The sequence below is a fragment of the Nilaparvata lugens genome, chromosome X (genome assembly GCF_014356525.2).
Source record: "Nilaparvata lugens isolate BPH chromosome X, ASM1435652v1, whole genome shotgun sequence".
Classification (NCBI taxonomy): domain Eukaryota; kingdom Metazoa; phylum Arthropoda; class Insecta; order Hemiptera; family Delphacidae; genus Nilaparvata; species Nilaparvata lugens.
The window spans coordinates 14,770,173-14,795,582 of NC_052518.1; the positions used below are offsets into that span (position 1 = coordinate 14,770,173).

General features: G+C 33.4%; 1 protein-coding gene across 2 annotated transcripts in view; it reads right to left on the reverse strand.

Moving 5' to 3' along the window:
• Window positions 1–3,474: 3,474 nt before the first annotated feature.
• Window positions 3,475–25,410, reverse strand: part of LOC120354793 — a 137,180-nt gene continuing 115,244 nt past the window's right edge. Inside the window, exons 7-14 of one of the 2 annotated variants that reach the window (XM_039442495.1) lie at window positions 20,120–20,202; window positions 15,955–16,142; window positions 11,975–12,085; window positions 10,757–10,836; window positions 10,004–10,150; window positions 7,624–7,822; window positions 4,771–4,841; window positions 3,475–4,243 (exon numbers count right to left, since the gene is read on the reverse strand). In XM_039442495.1, the coding sequence (XP_039298429.1) occupies window positions 4,186–4,243; window positions 4,771–4,841; window positions 7,624–7,822; window positions 10,004–10,150; window positions 10,757–10,836; window positions 11,975–12,085; window positions 15,955–16,142; window positions 20,120–20,202 (937 nt within the window). In that variant the 3' untranslated portion in view covers window positions 3,475–4,185. The remainder of the gene's footprint in view (window positions 4,244–4,770; window positions 4,842–7,623; window positions 7,823–10,003; window positions 10,151–10,756; window positions 10,837–11,974; window positions 12,086–15,954; window positions 16,143–20,119; window positions 20,203–25,410) is intronic. The other variant, XM_039442496.1, reaches the window with a different exon arrangement.

A 25,410-nucleotide genomic window follows, 5' to 3' on the forward strand; every position in this document is an offset into this window, starting at 1 on the left:
AAAAAATTCCTCACAAAAATAGACTACAATGCCGAAGTTATCAATACATTTGAACATGTATTATGTATTCTGAGTCATACTTTTACTAATGAAGCCATATACAGAGTGTCCCACGAATAACAGCCGAAGACCATAGATTCAACATGAAATTTGCAACAAAAATGTTCAGTAAAATTTTCTTACATGGACCTTAGTTTTCGAGATATATCTATTTTTCGATATTTTTTAAAAACTTCAATAACTAGAAAACTGTCAGTCAAAATTCAATTCTAAGGATATGGTTATAAAGAGGGACAATAAGATTCATACAATTTTTCCTTGGTTTGGCGTTTTTGAACTTTTTATGAGCGTTCAAACTGTTTGAAATTTATCTTTGAACTTGACAAATAAACATTTTCACCTTTGAGCGCTAATAAAAAGTTCAAAAACGTCAAACAAAGGAAGAAATTGAATGAATCTTGTTAGAAACTTCTTCCTCTTCCTAACTATATCCTTAGAATTAGATTTTGACTGATAGTTTCCCAGTTATTGTCGTTTATAAAAAATATCGAAAAATATATATATCTTGAAAACTAAAGTCAATATAAGAAAATGTTACTATACATTATTTAATGCACATTCAATGTAGATGCACATTCAGTAACCCTGATGCTATAATAAGTGTTTATGTCTCTCTTGTGAGGAGTGTGCTTGAGTTTGGCTCCATGGTTTGGAGTCCTCATACTGACCAAGATAATCGTGCAATTGAGAAAATTCAAGATAAATTGATTCGTTTTCTGTATTTTAAGAGGTTTAGAAGAGCTTGTCCTCTTGGTTTTCCTTCAGGCACACTGAGAGATATGTTTTCGATGGATTCCTTGAGTTCACGCAGGGATAGAGCTTCAGTGTTTTTCATTTGGTCGCTGCTTGATGGAGTGGTGCATTCTCCTGTGCTGCTGTCAAAGCTTAACTTTTATGTGCCCTCCTTCAATGCCAGGAATTCTGTCTTGTTTTCTCTGCCTAGAAGCAGGACTGTGCATAATTATTTCTCGCCTCTAACTAGAGTGCAGAGACTGATGAATGGGCTGAGTAGAGGGTCACACTTGGTTGAATCGGAATTCGAAGTAAGGAGATTGATGTTGGAGTCAATTGCTCGTTGGTAATATGCCTATCTTGTTTTTTTTTTCTTTTTAATTCACACTCAACAACATAGTCGTCGTGATCATGATCATCATCATCATCTTTATCGTCTTCATCATCATAATCATCATCATCATCATCATTGTCATACTCCTCGTTATCATCTTCAATTGTTGGTTCAAAATATTGACATAATGATCTTGTTTTTTTCTCTTATTAATTTATACTTATCATCATCATATTCCTCATTTTCATCTTCTATTTTAATTAAAAAATATTGTAGTTTCTATCTCTCTTTAATTTAGTGAATTTTCTATATTAGATTAGACTCATACTATATTATATTATACTATTAATATATTAGAATTGTAATTTCTTTAGTGTCAAGAGGGCTATTATGGGAAGTATTTCTTCCTGGTGCCCTCATATTGTAATGTAAATAAATAAATAAATAGATTCTATGGTCTTCAGCTGTTACACCTTTTGTGGGACACTCTGTATATGTAGTATGTACAGTACCATAGCTGATTCCGGCTGTTGGTGACTCCTCAAACCTTGGAGAAAGTCTCATTCCAAACAGAATGAAACCATCAAAATATTCAATTTTGGAATGTAATTGATTTATATCATGACTAAAAATATGATCATTTAAAAATAAACAATAAGCGAGCGCCAATTTTTTTTTTCACTGTTTCATACTCAAAATAAGCTAACAAATCGATTGAACCAAAAATAAAAGTGGAACCTAATAGGCCAACAGTCCTCTGTTACACCATTAGACAATAAAAATTTTATTATTGCACCAGAGCAACTTTCGGTACATTGAGAAGCATTAATAAAAACATAGGATAACCTAAAATTATGAGAAGTTTACTAATTAAATATGTTACTGTACACTTCTTTACAAAATTAATTGAAATTCATGAGTAATTGGAAAATTTTATGAGGAATTCACGGTATTTATAAAATCATGAGGAATTCAAGGTTCTCCCGGTTTCCCCGGTAGGTGGCCACCCTGAAGTATACGCCTATACAGACCGATTATCTATGTTAAGTCAAAAAAGAAAATTGTACATTAATGAGATTATCATTAGATTTGTATTTCTATAGATTTCTTTAAAAAATATTTGCAATTGTGAGTTTTCATTGCTTATTATATTTTATATTAGTGAAACATAAGGGGTCACCTGTTGTCTCCATAAATAAATACTGTAGTTTAATGAATAAATAAATATATCTCAATAATAAAACAGAAAACAAATTCTAATCATTATATTTTTATTTTTATAAACGTGATAAATGGAACATTGGCTTTGAATCATGAATAAACTCAAATAAGGAATAATAACATAATTGACTCCCATCTATTTGGGTTATAAGAAACAAACAGAACCTCTAAAAAAACGAATTTGAAATAAATCGACCGATACATTTGACAGATAAATATACTTACTAAAATAAGATAAATGAAACATTGGCTTTGAATCGTGAATGAACTCTAATAAGGAATAATAACATAATTGACTCCCATCTATTTGGGTTATAAGAAACAAACAGAACCTCTAAAAAACGAATTTGAAATAAATCGAACGATACATTTGACAGATAAATATACTTACTAAAATAAGATTAATAGTATAGTTATCGACAGTTTTATATGTCTAATATTGAATCTTCGATTATTAACTTGAGGTAGATAGAACACAAGAAAGGTAATCGTAGTAAAAAATGTAATGAAATATTTTGTACATAGAACGAACCACAATATAAAAATAAATTCTATGAAAATCAAACTGTAAGATAGATTCAAGAGTCATGTGCAGAGCACATTCCACAAAAATAGGCAAAGATTCTCCAAAAACAGCAGTATTGATAGATATCCAGAGGTGGCTGTACTATCCTGAATCAAATTTCAAATTTAAACCAACAATTAATTAACAATTAAACAACCTTTAGGTATGTTTACCTCTATAGAGAATGCAGGATTTACAGGATTCTGGTAAACACAATTTTTTATTTATGACTCATTTGCTAATATCTGTCACTTGGGTATTTCTACCAGTGATTGATAGCGATTATGATATCAATATCATTTTAATAATATCACTTATTACCTACAAAATTGCTTTTAACAATATTGCTTATTGTATTTCCATGTTATAATGATCTTTTATTGCTATATTTGTGAAGGAGACACAGAAGGGGTAACCTGCTGTCTTAATAAATAAAAAAAGGTTATATGCTACATAATTCAGATCGGTTCGGGTTCGAGATACTTTAAAACAAACTTAAAATTGTAATAGGCGAACTTAAAAAATTGTAATTGTGTTCGAGATACTTTACAACAAACTTAAAAATTGCAAAGGGGAATCTTTGGGTATGTTTACCTCTGTAGAGAATGCAGGATTTACAGGATTCTGGTTAACACAATTTTTTTTATTTATGACTCATTTGCTAATATCTCAGTCACTTGGGTATTTCTACCAGTGATTGATAGCGATTATTTGATTTGATTTGATTAAATTTTCTCCCTGGAGACTATTTAAAGAGTATAGGAAATCGTCAAGGACTATTTGTCAAAAAATAAAGGAATACATATAAACATATATTATATACATCACATTCCACAATGTACATTGTAATTTAATCCTCCCAAAAGCCTCATTCTCCATCCATAAATTCTTGAATACTGTAGTAAACCCCGTTTGTAAACCCCGTTTATGATATCAATATCCTTTTAATAATATTACTTATTACCTATAACATTGCTTTTAATGAAATTGCTTATTGTATTTCCATTTTATAATGATTTTATATTGCTATATTTGTGAAGGAGACACATAAGGGGTAACCTGCTGTCTTAATAAATAAAAAGGTTATATGCTACATAATTCAGATCAGTTAGAGTTCGAGATACTTTACAACAAACTTAAAAATTGTAATATTTGACAGTAGAGCAACAGACCAGTGTTGCTGGGATTTTTTTGTTCATTGTGAATGAACAACAAACAGTAGTCAATAAAAACTAAACTTATAAAAGAAAAGTATGAAATATGATATTCACGACTAACAAAATGTAGACAACTTTTTTACGCTTTCGATGTTCTGTTCAATTTGCGTTGCCCTGTAAAAATAAAAATGGAATTAGTAATGAACAACCAATAAGTGATATTAGAGTTTCACAGATTACTTGATAGAGTAAGATGCAGATAAAGCATTCCCTTCTCCTCTTCCTTATCAGACGTTGCAACTCTCTCATTCATGAAGACTCTCTGTGTGTAGGGAGCTTCCTCCATCTAGGGATCTAGGGTCTGTGAAACTTCATGTTTTTGCAAAGCCGTGAATATTAGCCCGCGAACCATACCTAGCGTATATGTCACGGAGGTAAAGCTGGGGGACGCCTACTGTACTTGGTATTGTAGTTGGATGGTTTGTCAACAGGTAGTGTGGCACGAATAGCAACTGTAACAGCTGCCAATGCGTTACCAAGATACACTTTCAAATGGTGTAGATATTTCTCTCTACATTTGAAAATTGTCAGAAATGAAAAGAGTTATAAAGGTGTTGTGAACAAACGTGAGTGACATTCAGGGTTACCTGCAAATCCCAACTTTTGAAAAAAAAATGACGCATGCTTTTCTAGTGACTTACATGTCGCTGAGTATATTCTGCATACGATTCTGTTGTTCCTTGGTCAATCCAGTCTCTGGGTTTTGTTCAAACTGTAAATGAAGCGGTGACGTTAATTTTAAAGTATAAACACTCTCTAAAAGACAACGCTTTCAAGTCCTATGCGCCATCTCGGCTTTAACGGAGATAGATCAGCCGTTGGTTTAAGCCACGAATGAAACATGTTATGATAAACGCAACCATTACTTTCATGTAATCTTAATCCAGCGTTAAACGTGGATGGAGCATAAAATGGGCCTAACACATTTGAGTCTTCACTGGATGTATTTTTTAAAGTATACTGCCAATGCACAAATTAATAATTATAAATTTATATTAAAAATTAGCGAATTTTAATAGAGTAATGGTTTCTCATACTCAACCTCTAGATCTTATTTTAAAATCCAAGGTTTCTGTATAGCCTGAGATAAATCCTGAAGGTAGCAAGGAATCTAGAGTATAACCTAAGATTCCTGAACTCATAATTCCTTTCAGAATGAAAATGAATATTACCATAGGAACAGTCCTTCAAATATTTTGTCAAAAATAAATAGCGTCAGTACAACACCTGAAGCCTGTTTATAAATAGTTATTTATGTATTAAGAGCGTAAAACGCGACTTTATCGCTCGAGTCAAAACAGTTACCACGCGACTGCATGGTAATTTTGACGAGAGCGATAATAGTTATTTGTGCAACAAGTGCGCAAAGTGACAGTTTGCTGCACCGAAAGAAACGTTTACTCACGAGCCGTAGGCGAGGGCGGAATGGTTTCTTGAGTGCAGCAGAGGAACTTTGCGCACGTATTTCACATTTAATTTTTCCTACAGTTACCATTGAATATGAAAAGTGGTTGATTATGGGTAAAATGATGGCTGATATCCATAAAATGTTTGTATAATTTTGTTATTAATAACGACTTTAATTTATTTTAAACTTGATAATCCAATTGAAAATTAATAATCGATAATCTATTCAAATTAAAAAATAAATTAAGCCAATTAATTTGAAAAATTTTCAGTAAATCTTAATTTCTAAATAATTTTTCAACCAATCAATTTATGAATGAAAAAAATGTTATTTGAAATAATAAATAATTAATAATATTCAAAATGTATAATTTAATGAGTTCTCATTTTTATTTATTTGAAAATCAGAAAAAATATAGATAGAACAAATTCGTATTCAAAATACACGCCAACAATGTCAACAGCTGATTGGGATGGCTGCAAGATAATACGCAAAGTATTAAGAGTACGCAAAGTAATACTTTGCGCACTAGAGCGGAAAAGTGATTCTTTGCGTTCTGTAATCAGTGCAGGAATGGTCACTTTTCAAGGTAACTGTAGGAAAAGAAGCTTTCCGCTCGAATTACACACACAATTTTTTCTACAAATGCAGTATTGGATAAAAATTTATGATTATGAAAATGTATTATTTAATCATGAAAATATAGATATTCTTGGTGAATATCTGAGTTATAATTGATCATTATTAACAAGAATCAACCATTAGATTAAATCAGTTAAACCAGAATGACTTGATTCACAGCTATTTACTATAGAAGGCGGTGAAAAATGAAAATTTGAAACTATGCCACACAAGTTTGTTTTTTTGGTTCTTCAAAATTATTTCTTTAATATGTAAGTATTTCCTATTTTAATGATAATAATGTGAAATATGTCTTCTATGTTTAGTTTTGAAGCATCTAAATTTAAAAATCTACTTAGTAAAAATAATTAAGGACTGAAAATTTGGCGAAGTGAACAACTAGCCTACATGACAACCTATGTGTAGCCTTATCTAAATCTGGGGGAGGAATAACACAAGGTTACCCCCTATTTTTCTCTACCTATCATTATGATGATGTTGTATGTCAATAAAGAATAATAATAGATGCCGTCCTATCATTTCCACTGACTTTGTAAGATACTGTCGTATTTGTTAGACCGGGAATTAGTTACATATGCGAACGCAGCTTGCTTTCACGCCACTTGAATTCCCATGATTGGGCAACATTCAATGTGATTGGAGTATGGCACACGAGCTTGTTTTCACGCTGTAACAAGCGCGTCTTTAAGTTCGTGCGCTGCATCTATCTTTGAAGCGTGCTTTCACGCTCATTCCTAAAAACAACTGATAAGAACAGGCAACGAAAATAGCAAATATTAGCACGGGAATATGAGCTACGTACGACCGTAAAAAATGACCGTTCACAAACTTAACAAGTAAAGATGCATGTTAGGTGTGTAGTTCGATTTTTTGCAGTCCTTATGAATTCTAACAGATTAAACGGAACTTGACAAACATAATCTGTTTAATAAAATAAAATTTATAAAGACGACAAAAATCGTACATCCAAAGATCGATGTGTGTAAAATTTTAGACCTACAGACAGCTGTTCCTGAATTATGGGATTAAATGGATTCCTGACTCTGTTTTTGAAAATTATAATAAAATAACATGTGATTTTACTGTCTAGCCTGAGCCTTTTATATGAGCAGCATGGAGCAGCAGTTATAAGACTGACGTTATAAGTTTATACACTTTTTTGAAACCGATATGTTTTATTTATAAAATCTCTACTCTGAAATTTAAGCTCTAAGATGCGCAAATAAGCTTTTAATATTTGCTTGGGTAATGAGACAGGATAATATGATCAAACAACCATGTGCACGGTGAGATCAAAAACTTGATTGATAAGCCTTAAATTGATAGCGCCTTATCTGACAGCAATCTCAGCAATTAAAACTGGATTCAAGGTTTATAGCAGAAAGGATAGTAGGCTATATAAATAATGATTATGAATAGCAACAATTGACAAAATTCTACTCACATCATTCTGATCAATGCCAGCATTTTTTATATCTTGTTGCACCACAGCCTTGAATAATTCCACCTTTTTATGGAAATAATCGAATCTCATTTTGAGGACTTCCAGTTTCTTTGCTTGTAGCTGTAAAGTTTGGCTTATGACTTTCTCAGCGCGTTGGCTTGGGTTCAATTGGTTGATATGCTTTACACATTCATATAACCTGTAAGAAATATACTATTATAAGGAGTTATAACAGAAATGACATAACAGGCGCATGGTTGCACATAAGATTGCATGGTTCTCTTCACAGTCATCGTAATTTTCCATCACAGTAAGTTTTCATTTTTTTTAATGGAGTCAGCTATACAGAGTGAGTCATATGTATTGGAACCCTTCAATAAATTGGAGACTGTTGTAGATATAATACTGTAACTTTCAGCATAAGTTACTGGTCCAATACTCTACCTTTTGACGTACAACTGAATTACAACCCCTTATAAGGGGGTGACTTAGGGTTTGTAACTCGAATATTTCAAATGTAAACACCTATATTGTGTGGTACATCAATTTAAATGCCTTTTTAAAACAAGAAAGATAACATCAATTAGAATGTTCTATGATACTTGTATATTGTATCCAAAATGGCGGCTCATTGAAGTTTTAGTTTTTAAGGATATGAGGGGTTGTAACTCAAATATTTTGAATGTTAACACCCATTGTGCGATACGTCATTTTCAAAGCCTTTCTAAAACCAGAAAGATGATTTCAATAAAAATGTTCTATGATTATTTTATTCAAAATGGCGGCTGACTGAAGTTTTAGTTTTTAAAGAAATAAATATAAAGTTTATCTTACATTAAGTTATATCTACAACAGTCTTCCATTTATTGAAGGGTTCCCATACATATGACTCACTCTGTATATTAAACTCAGTCTAAGAAGAGATAGCCTACACAGTGTCTAAGAAGTTGAAACCTTTGGCTGAAATCTATAAGTTGCCAATCCGAAAATTAGTAGTTTGCCTGCTATTTCTCCAGCCCAGGTATCAAATCAGCAATCCGTGAATCAGTGAATCAAATCACGAGCACAATGTTTAGATTTCTAGACTGCTCAGTTAAAATCCGGGATTAGAGCGACATTGGGCCAATTCCTGTAATTTATTTCCATTAGCGTCAATTGCATTATTATCTTAAATGTCATCATTATACATTCGAGAAATGCATGTATAATACTTTTTAATGTACATAATATAAATGAATAGAATGAAGCACTGCTTTGTGGCGATGGAATTGATGGAGTATGATAAGATCTGGTCGGTAGTCCATTCACAAGCACTCTTGTTAGGCCTGCTTTCCAATGAATCTCTGATCTACTGAGAAGGAATACAATACCATTGGTTCTTATAGCAGTGTTCACAAAGTTGCAGTCTGCCAGTGTGTAACACTGCCGTGAGAACCAATGGTTTTATCTTCCTGCACAACAGAACAGAGTTTCTTTGGAAATCAGGGCTTCACCCGCTTGTAACTGAACATTACAATACCTTGGAAATCATCTAAATTTCATATCAAGCATTAAATAGGAGCATGACAATAGAAAAAGCTTGAATTCGTTTACAAAAAGAAAGCGCCTTGAAGGTAAGATATGCTTTTCTATTGCGCACAATTTAATGCGAAGGTATGATGATGCTCACATGACCTTTTTGCTTGTGCGTGGGTATTGGGATGAGATGATGATCAAACGTCCATGCCTACCGGTGGGATCCGAACCCACGAGAAGGTAGCCCTAGCAGACTGAAGTGTCAACACAGACTGAACGCTTTAGGATGGCCACTAACGGTGAAACATGCATGCACATGCATGTTTATCATGCATACACATTACACACATGTTCGTCATGCATGTCTGCCATCATCGAGAGGCTTCCAACATGAAATAAACAACCAATAACAATGAATAAACCATGGAAAATTACAAACTATAATGATAAAAAATAATTCAACCTCAAATAGAGCAATGAAAAGTCGGAAATAGAAAAGCCTAGCCTCATAAATTCTGCTCGAAGCCTTTCCTTGTGATGATGCAACAATGTATGACGTCATGTGTATCATGCATGTTCTACCGTTAGTGGCCAGTCTTAGTCGTCTCGGCAATCATGACCGGGTAGACGTCTGGGTGACACCCCGTCAACTGGCCAATCTGTCAGGATGTCCAGTTAACAAAGCTTTCAGTCTACTGACAAACTGAAACTGTATCCAACTAGAAAAAAATTATCTAATCTGAAGAATGGTTTTAGGTGTATTGGTCCACCACATCAGACACGAGATTAATCTGGTATATTAGTATCCACATGGCGTGGCAGTGAGCAGTTTAAGATTTATCATTTAAATAGAATACAATTTTACCTCTGCGACAGAATATTATTCCTCTCATGGATTTCTTCACATTTTTCGGCAAGCTGTTCAGCTTTGGATTGCACCTCATTTTTCTCTTCCATTATCTCCTGAAGTTTAACTTGCTGCTGCAATTTTTGTTTCGCTGCCTTCGCCTTGCTAAAATTGCATATAACAATGAATTTAGAGATAAATATAATATAATATTGTTTTGTCTAAATAATTACCAATAAACTAGAAGTTATTATCATCAGTCAGTTTAAAAGATTGCAATAGGATTTTTTTGAGCATTTGTAAAAAATAGTTATTTTTCCATAAATCAGTCACAAAATTAAGGTTAGCACAACGTCAGTTGTTGATAGAATACCTTTAAAAAATGAAATAAAATGTATTATTTGGTAGACTGGGATATCTAAGGAACCTATGATTGCCAACATATTGTGAGTAAAAATATAATTGTTACAAATGAGCAATTAAAATTAAACTGATGCGATGAAACTCAAATTTCAAACTCAAATGAGTAGGAAGCCTCATCACCGTACCATTAATTTTTTCATCCGAAATTATTACAGTACTGTTCAGATGATCTTTTCACTAACAAGTAATTAACAAGCACAATCATGACTTTCACTTGTCAATAAATCAGTATTAATAATATACGATGAACCAAAGTCAATAATGTTGATTCGAATTCTTAAACTTGAAATGTAAATTATCAGGACCCTTAAATTAATGCAAATGATAATAATTATAGCACCGTCTCACCAATGATTCATCATTTTCTTGACACGTTTGTGCGGAGGTATCACATTGTTTTTGATATGATTTTCCATCAAACAGAGAAGCTGGAAAACAAGATTATGGTTATAAAAAATTATCTGATAGCATCATTTAAATATTTTTTAAATGATACTAGCTTGAACTCACAGAGAAAAACGCCGCTTTCATTGTTGAATTTACAGTCGCTTCATTCAAACGTCTATATAGCAATAAAATTCAAGCGTTTATTTCAATGCATTGTTGGATAAACGAGATTGCACCACCATTACTTTCACTTACTTCACATATTTATACAATTAAGTAATGTTTTCATAATAATGAAACCTGCACATGTATAGCCGCTAACCTTCATTTCGGCAAAAACCACATGTAAATTGACCAAAATAACATCATTATTTTGAATAAAGATGTTAATAATTCAGTGATATTACCGCCTCAGTGACTGTCATTTTCACAGTCACTTTCATTGTCAGTTCCACAAGAGATTTTCAATGATTATTCTATCTCATCCAACCTATTTATAGAGGAAGAAATTAGAATTAACATGTAAGGGATTACATGTTTGACGCATCATCACTTCTGAACTAGGTACCGAACTGATAAACTTGGAATTTTGCATGAAGATTCTGAATTTACGGAGAATGGTTTTAGGTATATTTCAATTTGTATTAATTTCAATTTAATAATAAAAATAAATTATTTAATTTATGTAACGATGAAATTCCAATCAAATAAACCTTTAAGCAAGTGCAATCATGGAGCAGATGATCATACGAATGACTTGTGAATGCAATGTTGTGGATTCGAGTCCAATCAGAGTAATTTTTGCTGCGAATTTTCAACTTTTCAATATAGAACTTTGACAAAATAATGTATAATTATTCAATTATTCTATTTTTTCAATATTTTTTGATTTTCAAGTAAATTTGATAGGATAATACTTTTAAATTTCAGTATGGAACTATAAATAAATGTGTATTTCCAAAAAAAACTAAAACTACAGCATTTTAGTTTTTTGTGTGGAAATTGACCTACTCCACTATGGCGTACCATGTTCTAGAGTAGGTTATAAAACCAAAATCTATTTGTTTTTCACAGACCCTTACGAAGCGCGGGTCACCCCTGCTCGAATTTGATAAGAAGCAGTCAAATAATTGAGAAATGAAACAATATTCAAATGGGTCAATATTGATGATAGCTTACCTCCATTTTCGTCATGGGTGTCATAGACTCACTTTCATCAAGGTCAATATAAGGAGTGGTTGGAATTTTGTCAAGAGCTGAATAAAGATCATGTGGTGCAGTGCGTATTTGCTAGAAAATAAAAAATACAATTTAAATCGTTTCAGTGTTATACATAGCGCTTGGTATGATGGAAAGATGTGAACAAGTTAGTTTGATCTCAATTTAATTGAGAATGATTGAGTTCGTTGAGGATGAACAATCAAGAACAGAAAACCATATTATACAAAATGCGCCAGAGAAACTTACTTATTTGAAAGGTCAGTAAAAACAAAAGTACTTTAGATATTGTTTCAATCTTTTTTTATATGAGAATACAATATCCCAATTTTTGTCCATGCAGTCTTGAAAATGACATCAGACCAATGGCGACACCCATTGCTCATACTCTGATAGAGTCAATTTTTGAAATTTCCTTACAGTATATTAATCGGTATGTTGGCAACGGCGTCGCGAATGTTGTTCTTGAGGTGTGCTATGGTCGGTGGTTGATCGACATAAACCAGGGATTTCAAATAAATATATAGAAGAATCGCATGTGGAAATGAGCCTTGTCAAATGACCGTGTCTTCAGGCAGGTTGTCAATTAGCATATCACATGCATTTTGACGGGCAACAAAATCGCGTTCAGTCAATTCTTGAACAACAGCCAATTTATAGGGATGAAGTTAAAGGTCTTCATGGAAAATTCGTCGAACAGTGGAGTCAGAAATCGCCATAGCAGCTGCGTGTTTGTGAACCGAACGCTGGGGAGAACGCACAACTGACTGCCTCACTCTTTCTATATTTTCTGCAGTTCTGATGGTTCGTTGAAGTCCATTTCGGGGTTTAGCGACACTTCCACACTCCTGAAATAAGTTAACCCCCGACAGAATCAAATTATGGCCAGGAACGAGTCTGTGGGGAGGAATTTCAAATCGAGCGCGGAAGGTGATCGACCATTAGAAAAGAAGCTCTCAACTGCGAAGGCCCGCTGCTCTCTAGACCGGAGAATTATGGCTATTTACTTGAGGAAGGATAAATTTTACAACTTCCTCCTCCAGATGCGCCCCCTCCTGTCTCTCTACACGACCAATTCAACGCACGGGATTTTTTTTCAAATAAGTAAGTTTCTCTGGCGCACTTTGTACATAAGTTGATTGATAGATTTCATATTATTACATTAGAATGCTACATAGGTTTAGAAAAATATAAATAGAAAATACATTACTTGGAATGGATTTATGTAATCTGAAAATGAACTTGAACAGGCTGAACATTAAATACTTATTTGAAGATTCTTATCAATCTTTTAAATACAGTACGGCAAACTCTAAATTGGGACTTCAATTGAATATACAATTCCATAAAATTGTTGAAGGAACCATTTCAAATGAAACATTTTATAAAAATGAAAAGAATCATTACAAAAATATTAATATAAAATAGATATAGGAAATCGGAATTTATCGTATTTGCTTGCACTTTTTCCTAAAAATTCATTGGTGTGCAAATGGGGTTTTCCAAATGGAGACACATTACCGGTATGAACAGTTTATCAATGATGTTTCCTATTGACATTGGTTCTCTCTATTGCTAATACCGTCGATGTTGTTGTATAGTAATTCACGTTTTATCATTCATTAATTCATATTTTGTAGATGAATAATTATCCTTGAACGGAATTTTCAATGAAAGCTTTAATATAACCTAGTTTTTTTTTATAAAAACACTTACTCTCATTTTTGGGGTGCGCGTCTTGCACGAGGGCGCATGGTACGCGAGCAAATACGATATATAACTATATAAATTTTATGACCGAACGATAAAATCAACTCATGAACTGATGTCACGACCCCAACAGTAATATAAGACAAGAAGTTAAAGTACCTGAGAACCCTGAGAATCTGACTACCCTTCAGTGCCCTCAGAATTCAAGAACTTGAAGGCGAAGGCCAACTTATGAACTTTGGATCTCTGACATCAATCTTTTCAATTCTATACACCTTGAAAAATTTTTTTTTCTTGAATTTACATTATATTATTTCTCACATGATAACCTGCCATATTTGGTTTTCATACAATCTCATAACAATAGAACCTTTTAATTGACAATGATCGAATCTAGAAGGAAAGACAAAATATAGCGAATAATATGCATAAAGCTTATTTTGAACAACAAATTTTCCAGGCAGACCAAGTTTTTAAACACATAATATAGTATGAGATCATTTAGATCAAACTAAAAACTATATATTTTGATTCAAAATTCAAATTCTATTTCAGATTCAAATATTATTTTCAGAAAGTGTACAATTTACAATACATTCCCCTGAAAATTACTCCTCTAATATGGAACAAGTCCGTGTTCCATTGCAAGCGTCAATACAACAAGAATAGAAGGGTACAGTACCATAAAATAAGAAGTTAACTTTTCACAGCTGGAAATCTGAGAATTATTATGACGTTATAGGGCATTGTTTTTGTTTTTAATTCAAAATTTCTTAGCGAATCTCAAAAGTTTTTACTAAGACATTTACTGAATTATCATTTTATTTTTTTAAAGAACATTAGTAATGCTCTGAAACAGAGTCTGGAATTGAGGTAGGTGATACCCTCGCTTCAGCCCGGAACCACCAGATCGTGGCAACCGTCACTGCCCAAGCGCAGAACTCTAGCCTAGGCGACCAACAGTCCCTTTATTTGCTGGTGCGCAACTTCAGCGCGCAGAACCTACCCAGTCAGCTAACTCTAGCTCGCTGGAGGAGACTACCCGGCCATATAAGCGGGCTCCTTCTACATAAGCGAGACAAGTGAGTTCTTCCCCTGCTGGCGAACCAGTTGGTCCTTGGAGCAGAGGTACCCGAAAGGTGATTGCTTCCTCTTACTTGCGGTGAGGTGGTGAAGTTGAAGGGCCAAGCCGAGTTGAAGCATAACTTGTGTTTTCTTTTCCTTTCTAATCTGCCACATGCCAAAGCGAACCCGGAGCTTACACTCCGTTCAGCGACGCCGAGCCCAGAGGCTCCGGCGACAGGGAAGGAAGCTGAAGGAACGTCTCCAACGGCTCGACGAGGACGTATCTAGTGAGGCGCTCCCGGTAAATCTCTGAAAGGTACCTAACTTGGGGGCACCACGGCCTAAAGACCGTGTGGCGGAACCTAAGGGAACTACCGCGGTTTACTGGTGAGTGGGGTAGCTAGTGGGCCCACTCCAGCCGGTGCCGACATTCTGACAGCATACGACACGGCCTACCCGGGTTTGAACGGGGAAGCGTTGCTAGACCTGCTGACACTGTAGAAAGAGGCCATGGCAGGCCGATTTGGAACATGTCTTCAGCGGCGTCCCAGTCAGCCCAGTAAAGAGGACGACGCGGGCTCAAGGACGGCTGAGGGCTGGAAACACCCCACCTCCCCGTAGGTGTTCCTATCGCTGGAAAACGAGACGACCCATTGCTCTCCCGCCACTAGCTCGTCCCCACAGCCCACGATAAAATAGGATATAATACATCTGGGGCCTATTGCATGAGAAAATACAAACTAATAATATTAGTAGTCAACTGGACATTAGAATGGGAAATTACTAAAATATTGCATTGTATATTCTCATGCAACAGGGCCCTGGAACTTTAATTTACTAAACAAAATTTAATAAACTTAATTTACTAGAACTAAAATTTATTCAACTGTTAACTGGTTAAGTAGATTCTGTAAGTAAATTTAACAGTGTAATAAACTGATAAGTAAATTTAACTGTTAAGTAAAAATAAAGTTCACTTATATGTGTATATTTATATTTGAATTTACATGTTTTGTATATTGGTACCTTGTCAAGCAGCCTCTTTGAGGTTCGCTTAAGGTAGCTTATTTATTCAATAAACGTTTTTTCTATTCTAAAGATAGAAAATTTTGTTCGAGAAGTGATGAAAATAACAAGAAAATAAGGATAAATTAGGGATATATTACCATACAGGAGCCTTTGTGATAGAACTTCGATTTGATGCTGTTTTGGAAAACCATAATTAGAAATGGGTTTTTCACGTCGACACAAACTACTCCAAAAGGCGCATGACTATGTGTACTGCTAAGATTGCTCCGCGTTACCACTATGTAGTCAACTGTGATTGTCACATTCGATTTGTCAATATCTTTCTCTGAAATAAAGATAAAATTCAATCATTACTATTCCAAATGAACAAATTAAACATTGCACAATGTTGTAATACAGTCAGATACAACAAAATAATTTGAGTTGGAATTGTTTGTGGGCTATGTATGATTTGCCAAATTGTTATTGGCTGTTTCGATGATAAGAGAACGCTCTTCACTTAACAGGCGAGTAGTCGCGCCCGCGGCAAATTGCCGCACAATTGTAACTTTTGTATGTAGCTTTGGGAATTTTCGTTTTCCAAGGTTAGCAGCTCATGTAATCCTCGCTGTGACTGTCCTCTAGACAATCTTGAACAGTTTGAGTCCTTGAACAGTTTGAGGATGACAGAATGAACGTTGACTAATTTCAATGTATAGGTATTATCTTCCCATTTTATATTTCATCTTCTGATTTAAACTTTCATTATCTTTTTATTCTATCTAAATGTCGAAAAATGAAACAAATAAAGAAGGTAAATCCATTCCATTCATGAGTAGATTATTTTATCCTATTAAAATGAAAAATTCTAACAATAAATAATATGTATTTTTGGAATCTCCTCCATGTATATATGTTATTATAAACTATTAAATAGTATATAATAACATAAAACACGTTGAGAAAGATTTGAAATTAATAAATATTGAAAGAGCATTGTGAGAACCAACTGTTTATAGTCTAGGGAGCCATAAGGGTGAGTGTGAGCAAAATGCTCACGCGCGACTACTGACGTTCTGCAAGTCCGTGCGACTACTCGCATGTTAATGAAAATCTTATTTCAAAAGATTATTAATTTTGATATAGTCTCAAGTATACGAAACTTAGACATGACACAAAACAAATATTCCAAAACTGAAAAACATTCGATCTCCACTTGAAGTTTAGAATTGGAATATTTTATATTTTTTGTTACTTGTTAATTTACTGTATACCAAGTCTAGCGCTATTGAATTTTAGTGAAAAGTTTAAAATACTTGTGAATCTTGACAAATATAAACAATTAATAGATAATACCCAAATATTTTTCTAAAAATTGAAACCCTATTGAGGTACATCAAGTTCTTTCTCAATCTATTATAATATATTGTCCCTTGTCTATTGTAGATTCTCCTTGGTGTGTCAGGAACAGCGATCTTCCTAGAGATCTGCACGTCACCGAAATCCAGAGGCATGCAGAGAAACACGAGGGGCGACTCGACCAACATGACAACGTCGAGGCGATTCAACTGCTAGACCATGGAGGGTTGGTGCGGAGGCTCAAAAGGAGGACACCGTTTGAACTAGTGTAGTGCTTTTCAAGTAGAGTCCAGTGAGAAAGCAGAACATTGGTTGAGTGAAATCCAGCTTCTAGTGCAGTCAATAAGAGTAATAGTCCAGTCAAGGAAAGGTTAAAGAGGGAAAAGTTGAGAAGAAAATTTTCGACCCCACAGTTCTGTTGAGGGTAGTAAGGAGGCAAACATATCAAAAGTCCCCACCCCTACCCCCTGTGCTAAGGGGGTGGTTCAAAGGTACCATTTTATGGTTTCTCGCATAAAACTCAAAAACTATGTATCCAAAGGACTTGACTGTCATATAACAAATTGGAGCTTACATAATTTCCTACAATATTCATTTCACAACATTTTTTATATCTCCTCTAGTTTTCAAGATATCCGCTCGTGACATTTTTGAAAAAACAATATTTGCCACCATTTTTTTTTGTTCTTATAACTTTTTAAAAAATGATGGGAAAAAATTCATATTGATTATGGAGCTTATAGAGCATAGAATTCTCTGCAATTTGAATTCAATGCTCTACAAACCTACGATAATCATCAGTTTTTATGATGCATTGTTGGAGAGTTACAAGCCCTGAAAGAGCAGAACATTGGATAAAAACCTGTTATTTTAACAATTACAACTCACCTTCAATAGCGAATATCTCGGGAACTATTGGGAATATCACAAAATTTCACTGAACAAAAAGTGTTATAAAATATATATAATTACAAAAATAGTTAGCTATGCCGGTTGAACGCATTGTTCTCAAGATATGAGCGTGGAAGAAAAACGCAACTTTTAAACCACTCTCATCCCCTTAGCACATCAGTTAGGAATGTGGAATTTTGATACGTTCTCCTCCTAACTAATCTCAACAGAGCTGCAAAGTCAAAAATTTCGTTTGTAACATTCCCTCCAAATTCAAAAAAATCCAAAAATGGTTTGCCACCATTTTTTTTTTGCTATTACAACTTTTTAAAAATCGATGGGAAAAATTGATTATGAGCTTATGGAGCATTATATTCTCTTCAATTTGATGTATAATTTCACACTTTTACGAATTTCCCTACACCTTTTGCAGCAGCTTTAGTGTTGGGTGTGAAATCTCCATTTTCGCAACAATAGACCAATTATTGGTGGCAAACGTGTTTTTTCAAAAATTTAACACCTTCAAGAACGGATATCTCAAAAACTAGAGGAGATATAAAAAAAAGTTGTGAAATAAATATTTTAGGAAATTATGTAAGCTTTAATTTGTTATATGAGTCAAGTCCTTAGGATACATAGTTTTTGGGTTTTATGCAAAAAACCAAAAAATGGTACCTTTAAAGCACCTCCACCCACATAGCACAGGTGGTAGGGGTGGGGACTTTTGATATGTTTACCTCCTTACTACCCTAAACAGAACTGTGGGGTTAAAAATTGTCTTCCCTAACATTTCCCTCTATACTCTTTCTCGAGCATTCATTGCCTGGACTATAAATATTGATTCAATGAAAGCAGTAAGAGATTCTAATGAGAAGCTCACGGTTTCATTCTCAAGTAGTATGTTTTAGCATAGATCAAACTCAAATTATACAAATTTGAAATGATAACTCGTTGATTTTGTCAATTACATTAGCATTTTTTGTACAGGAGCATGGTTTCGTAGCCACACAGGTCATCGAAAAAATGGTTCATTAATTTTAAGACTATATTGAGGTCCACGTTATAATGGCAGTATTTGATTAACATCGGTGTTGCTATCCTTGTCTATCTGCAGACACAGCAGAAAGCACTATCCCTCTCTAGCTCTGCAATGTTACCAAATTTGTATTCAACGATGTAGAAATATAATTGAGACATAGAATCGGCAACGCTGTTCTCTTATCTTTATACACTGCCATTATAACGTGGAGTTCACTATAGATAGCTATAGTATTGACAAAAATATCTTGTCCTTAGTTTTTTTAACGCTCTTGGAATTTATGATTTGTTCTTTGAATTCTTCATCATAGATCATAATCACAATAACATTATCATAATTATTATAACATTATTATTCCTACATTGCAAATTGAAGTTTATTGTAGAAAGTCTGAAGAATATAAATTCTAGTGATGGCTTATACTAAGCGAAATCAATCTTGGGATCAGCACAATGTTTAGTAGGTATATCAGTAGGGATCAGCTTCTAAAAAGACTAAAGACTAAAGCCCAGCGTTAAAGCAATCAATGTCCACTCAATCAAAAGACAGGCTGTGATTTATGTATTTAGTGAATTACAAATAGCATATAAATGCTTATTGGGAAATAAACTATATTGAACCCTAAAGCCAGTTACACACCCATCGATGTTTGGACGTTCGATTTTTTGCCGTCCTTACGAATTCTATCAGATTAAACGGAACTTGACAAACATAATCTGTTTGAAATGAAATGGAAACATTTGTTTGACATCATCTGTATAATCTTAAAGTATTTATAAGTACGACATAAAATCGTACGTCCAAAAATCGATGTGTGTGTAACTAGCCAAAAACAACTTGAAATTTGAAAAGTATAACTGTTGATAATTGGAAGTAAGCTCTTGGATACAATATACAATCTAATTCAACAATTTAGAAGCGTGGGTTTTATTACTGAAACTTGATTATTTGCAATGACTGTCTTCTACGATTATAGTTCGAATATAGGAATATTTGAATCGGATCAAGGAAACAGTCATTTGATTGCAACTTACCAAGCGCTTTTACATATGCTTGATAGTCGTCTATTCTTGGTGTAGTAATGCAGTGGATGCCAGCCTTGTGCATTGCAAAATACCTGTGAGAAAGTCAAAAGAGTTACAATATGTAAGCAATATATGGACGTTATATATTGCTTAAAATCAAAAAATCACAAAATTGTTTTCCATGAACTGGAGATTTCTGAATTTTTCGATAATTTCGCCTCTTGGCAGCCAGTAGAGCAAAAATCTAGTAGAAGTCAATCAATATCGAACGCTATCAAAATCGTCGTTTGAAAAACTTCCTTCACAACAGATTCGTTCGGTGAATTACATTGAATTTCCAGAATATGTTTCAAAATACTAAAACAAAACTTTATATGAAGAAAAAAAATCACAAAACCCCAAAAAGAAAATTTTTGAAAATTATTGAAAATACCTAACTCGAAAACTACTGCCCTAATCGAAAAATTTTATTGGACATAAACGATTGAAATTATCACTACCTACAAGCTCAGTGAAAAAAAATCATAAAATCCCAAAATTGAAAAGTTCATTATTAGTAAAAATATCAAAATCTAATAAAAATTCTATTCTAATTATCTTATTCTACTCTAATCATTATTCTTTTTAGCTCATAATATTTCCACATAACATAATATTAATCATTCTTCATATCGGACAATGATTATTTTCAATTTATCTGACATCGAATGATGTATTAGTCCCAAACAGTTCAGCGTTCTTCATTGAATGACAACTGCAAATCAGCTAAAAGGCCTCGTTCTACTAGCAATATTGTCTCATGTAATACTTTCGCTGAGTCTGCTGAGTCTGAGTTCGTTTTTCAAACCTCTCCAGAATTATTGTTTCAATAAATATTTCATCGCTATTAACGCTTAACTGGGACACGCTTTCCAAACTATTCAAAATTATGTCATCATATTTCTCTACCGAACTCTCATTAATAACAATTCCATCAGTTTCAATTTTATTATTCTTCATATCTTTTGGATAATTACAATAATTCAAATCTGACTCTGTATTTTCACCTTCACTGTTCACACAAATCGCTGATTCACATTTTTTCTGTAATCGGTTTAATATACTATTTCCATGGCCTGGTTCTTGTTTATCAATAATTGATTCATTCATCTTGTTAACAAAACTTTTATTATCTACATCACTTTTCAACTCTGAACATGAGTCAGTAATATTTCGTTCAAAACCATTATTTGCTGATCCACATTTCTGGCTATAATTAATTTTAATATCTACAAGATCAATCTCGTGTTTATGGGAGATTGAATATTTCTTATCATCAGTATTAGAATAGTTTCTTCTAACATATATCCCATTGTGCCTAACACCTTCCAAAGTAGAACCTGATTCAGTGACTATACAACCTCCTAATTCATTCCTTGAATTATCAATATTTGATGGACCGCCGTCTAAAACATTTTCATCAATATGCCTAGTACTAAACTCCTGTGTCCTATCAGTAAAATATGCTTTCTTACGTCTAGCATTTTCCGAAAACTTATTTCTGCCATCAAAAGAACACACTCTAATATCATAGCCTTCTTTTTCACAAATTCTATGCATCCTTTTATAAACCCGATAAGCATAATTAACGTTGTAAAAACAATTCCGCGTAAAATGATTATGTTTACCACAAACTTTACATTTCTTACGTCTTCTTTTTCTATTAGTCCTATTATTCACGAGACTAACATTCTGATGCATCTTGACTCCTCTAGATTCACAATCATTACGCATACCAGAGTTCACAAAATGTTCAAACGGCCTGTTATCAATCGTAAAAGAGAAATCCAAATCACTTTCCGATAAATCTGATAACTCTTCCTTAATCATTTCCCTATCTTTACACTCTTTGTAAATTATATCTTCCTCATTCAAATCACAATCATTACAAATAAGAACTTCATCCAACCCATTTTCAATCTCGAAGTTACTAACATGACAATATACATCCACTTCATTTGAAACATAATAATTACAAGAATCAAAATCATCAGAGATAATAGCATTTTCTAAACAATTCTCAATTTCAAACTCATTTCCGATTTCCAATAGTTCTTCAAATTCTGGTTCCATAATATCATCAATTACTTGCACCTGTCCAAATTTCCACTCATTCAAATACTGACATGATAATTCATATTTCTCAATATTTTTAAACAATTCTACGATAGTACTATTTGATAACATTATAATTCTTTCAAATATATTTGAAGACAAACCTCTTAAAATTATCCTGATAATCCGAGATTCATGCATATTCGAATCTACTTTTCTACATAGGGATAAGACTCGTGCTACAAAATCTCTACCATCTTCTTCAAATTCCATTTTACAAGTATCTAATTCCTTTTCTAGTTTCCACAATTTGAGAGGAGATCGATAGAAATTAACCAATTTTTCTTTCACTGGCATATATTCAAATTTGTCCTGTCGAGTCAAATCATTCTCAATAACGTCAAAATATTTCTCAGCACTCCCTTTCAAACAAAACCGCAAGTATAATAAATTATCTTTTTCATCCCAACCGTTCGCTAAGGCAACCTTTTCAAAATAGTTGAAAAAATCATCAATGTCAAATTCTTCATCTTTTCCATCAAAAAATTTCGGTAATAGTAACGGTCTAAGTTTTTCCATTGTTAATCTGTTCCAATCCAAATCTATTCAATAATAAATAATAAATTTCCAATTAATCTGGTTCCAATAATCATAAATTCTCCATATCTCAAAATCTCTTCAATAATAATAATTTAACCTATTCAATCATATCTTAATAATCATCAATTTCTCATATCATCATAAATATCCAATTCTTTCTAATAAGAATTGATAATAAATCTTGCAATCATACAAAATCTTCAATTGCCAAAGCTTTTACAATTCAAAATCTCCAAATCAATAATCGTAAATCTTCCAATATCGTGAATCTCAAAATTAATCTGTTCAATTATAATTATCATTCTCCATCCGTTAAAATCCATTATTAGTAATCAATTATTGTTCCACAAATTCAATAAATCCTCGAAATTCATCCTACTAACTGTTTCTAGAGCCCCGTAAGGTTTAAACTCAACTACTTCACCCATAATTTCACTGAAATAAAAACATATAATTATTTAATAATGAAAAATGCGACCACAAAAATTGAATCTTCAATGAGGTAACCGAAAAAGTCCAAATTTTAAAAGCTGGATTATAAACCCTTTGAGCCTCCACCAATTATGTAAGCAATATATGGACGGCAGGATAAACCTCCACCAAATATGTAAGCAAGATCTGCCTTCACCGAGTATGTAAGCGTGGGAAAATGAAAAACAAGATATGATCGTACTGGTTTTTGATTATTAAAACAAAACAATAAATTATTTGTACAAAAAAATTATAATTATAATTATAAATTATGAAATAACAATAAATAGATAAATATTTCAAGGGCTACTCGCTTGGCTGCTAGTGAAGATTAAATTCGTTGTGGTTATGGAAAAATTAAAACAATGACTCAGTAGTCACCTACCTTTATGATAATGGCCCCCAATTTGGCATCCACTGGTTAATCGCGACGTTAATTATTAATGAAAAATAAATAAAAAAACTGATCTAATGAAGTGGGTTCAGATCCCTTCTTATTCAATAATACAATTCTCTTTAAACTGCCCGAACTGTGACAGGAAAACTGTATTATAAAACAAGAACAAAATCTATCCCCTTCACCAGAACAGCCGGACTTTACTCTCAGTCCTAACGAACGAGCTCACACACCACAAGAAAAATTTTGGGTATTAATATATAACTCAGTCAATGCCAAACATGAAGCCATTTCAAATACATATTTTTATCAGTCGCACAAGCCGAGCACGTTTGTTATGAAAAACAAAAGAGAAACTACAATAATTTTTATAACAAGTGAAATAAACAATCTTTCTGTCGATGACAAAACTGTTCAAAGGCAGAAACACCGTTCATTAAACTTTTCGTAAAATAAAACTCTAAAATCCTGATCAATATGAGATAAATATATGAATCATATATATGTCCCATATGACCAGGTGACAAATATTAGAGTAGAGTTGAAATTATCAATGTGAAATGTGTCTCCATCATTTATTTATTTACTCTATTTTTACAATAACACTAATCATTGAAAAGATTGCAAGGAAAAAATAGGTTTAACCTATCACAAAATCAATTTTAGTCTAATTTTCAGTACAAAAGTATACAAACCAGGAAATTTGAATTTATATGACTTGAAAAAAAAACAAAATGTGAATTGAAATATTACACTCAAATATCGCTTGAAATTGGAAAATATTGAGGTACAGTATTGGGATAAATTAAAAAAAAAACATAAAACTTTTGGTGGAGCGATAATAGCGTTGGCGATAGGCGGAATGGACTGTATGTAGCGAATATAGCAATAGATATTAGAAAATAAACGTGACTCGTCCGTTGATCAATCAGGGTATAAGGGTATATGAATGTAGGCCTATTATCTGCAGGGTTCCAGGATAAGTGAATCAGGGCCTTGTGCAAATAATATATGACGGTATAGTAATCTACTTTGCGTGGAGCTGTTTCCACGATTACACTGGGTTCACAACTAGAAATGAAAGGAAGATTCGAAGTTGCCTAAAGGTGCAATTCCTCAAAGGCGTCTCGAGACGCGCGGTTATAAGCAGGATATAGTCCATAACCTATAAATTCATTAGATATGAATCGTAAAAGCAATATAGTAGCCGAAATTCATCTGTCACCATAACGTTCATACAACATAAAAATCCCATGAGTCATAGAATTTGATAAATTTATAAGTTATGTGCTCTAGCCGTGACGGCTGTAAATACGCGTCTCGAGCTGCCTGCTTATAATAGACGCCTGCGTATAGCTGCACGTTTCGAGCGGCGCGTCTCGACACGCCTCTAGGGAATTGCAACTTAACGCTGGCCGTTTTATCGTGTTCGCCTGCCTGATTACCTGATCCTTGGCCTCTACAGCGTTGTAACAGCCATATTTATTTACAACACTCTGTAGGCCTAGACCTACAGAGTGTTGTAATAATTGTAAATGTAAATTGTAATAATAACATAAAAATCCAATAACTCATAGAATCTAATGAATTTATAGGTTATGTGCTCTAGCCTTGACCTAAATTGTAATAATATCTTGGAAATTGATTTAAAACACCTTTATGCTCAATAGACCATGAGCTGTTGTTGAATAAGCTTGGATTCTATGGATTTGTTGGTAGTGCAGGGAAATTTTTCGTG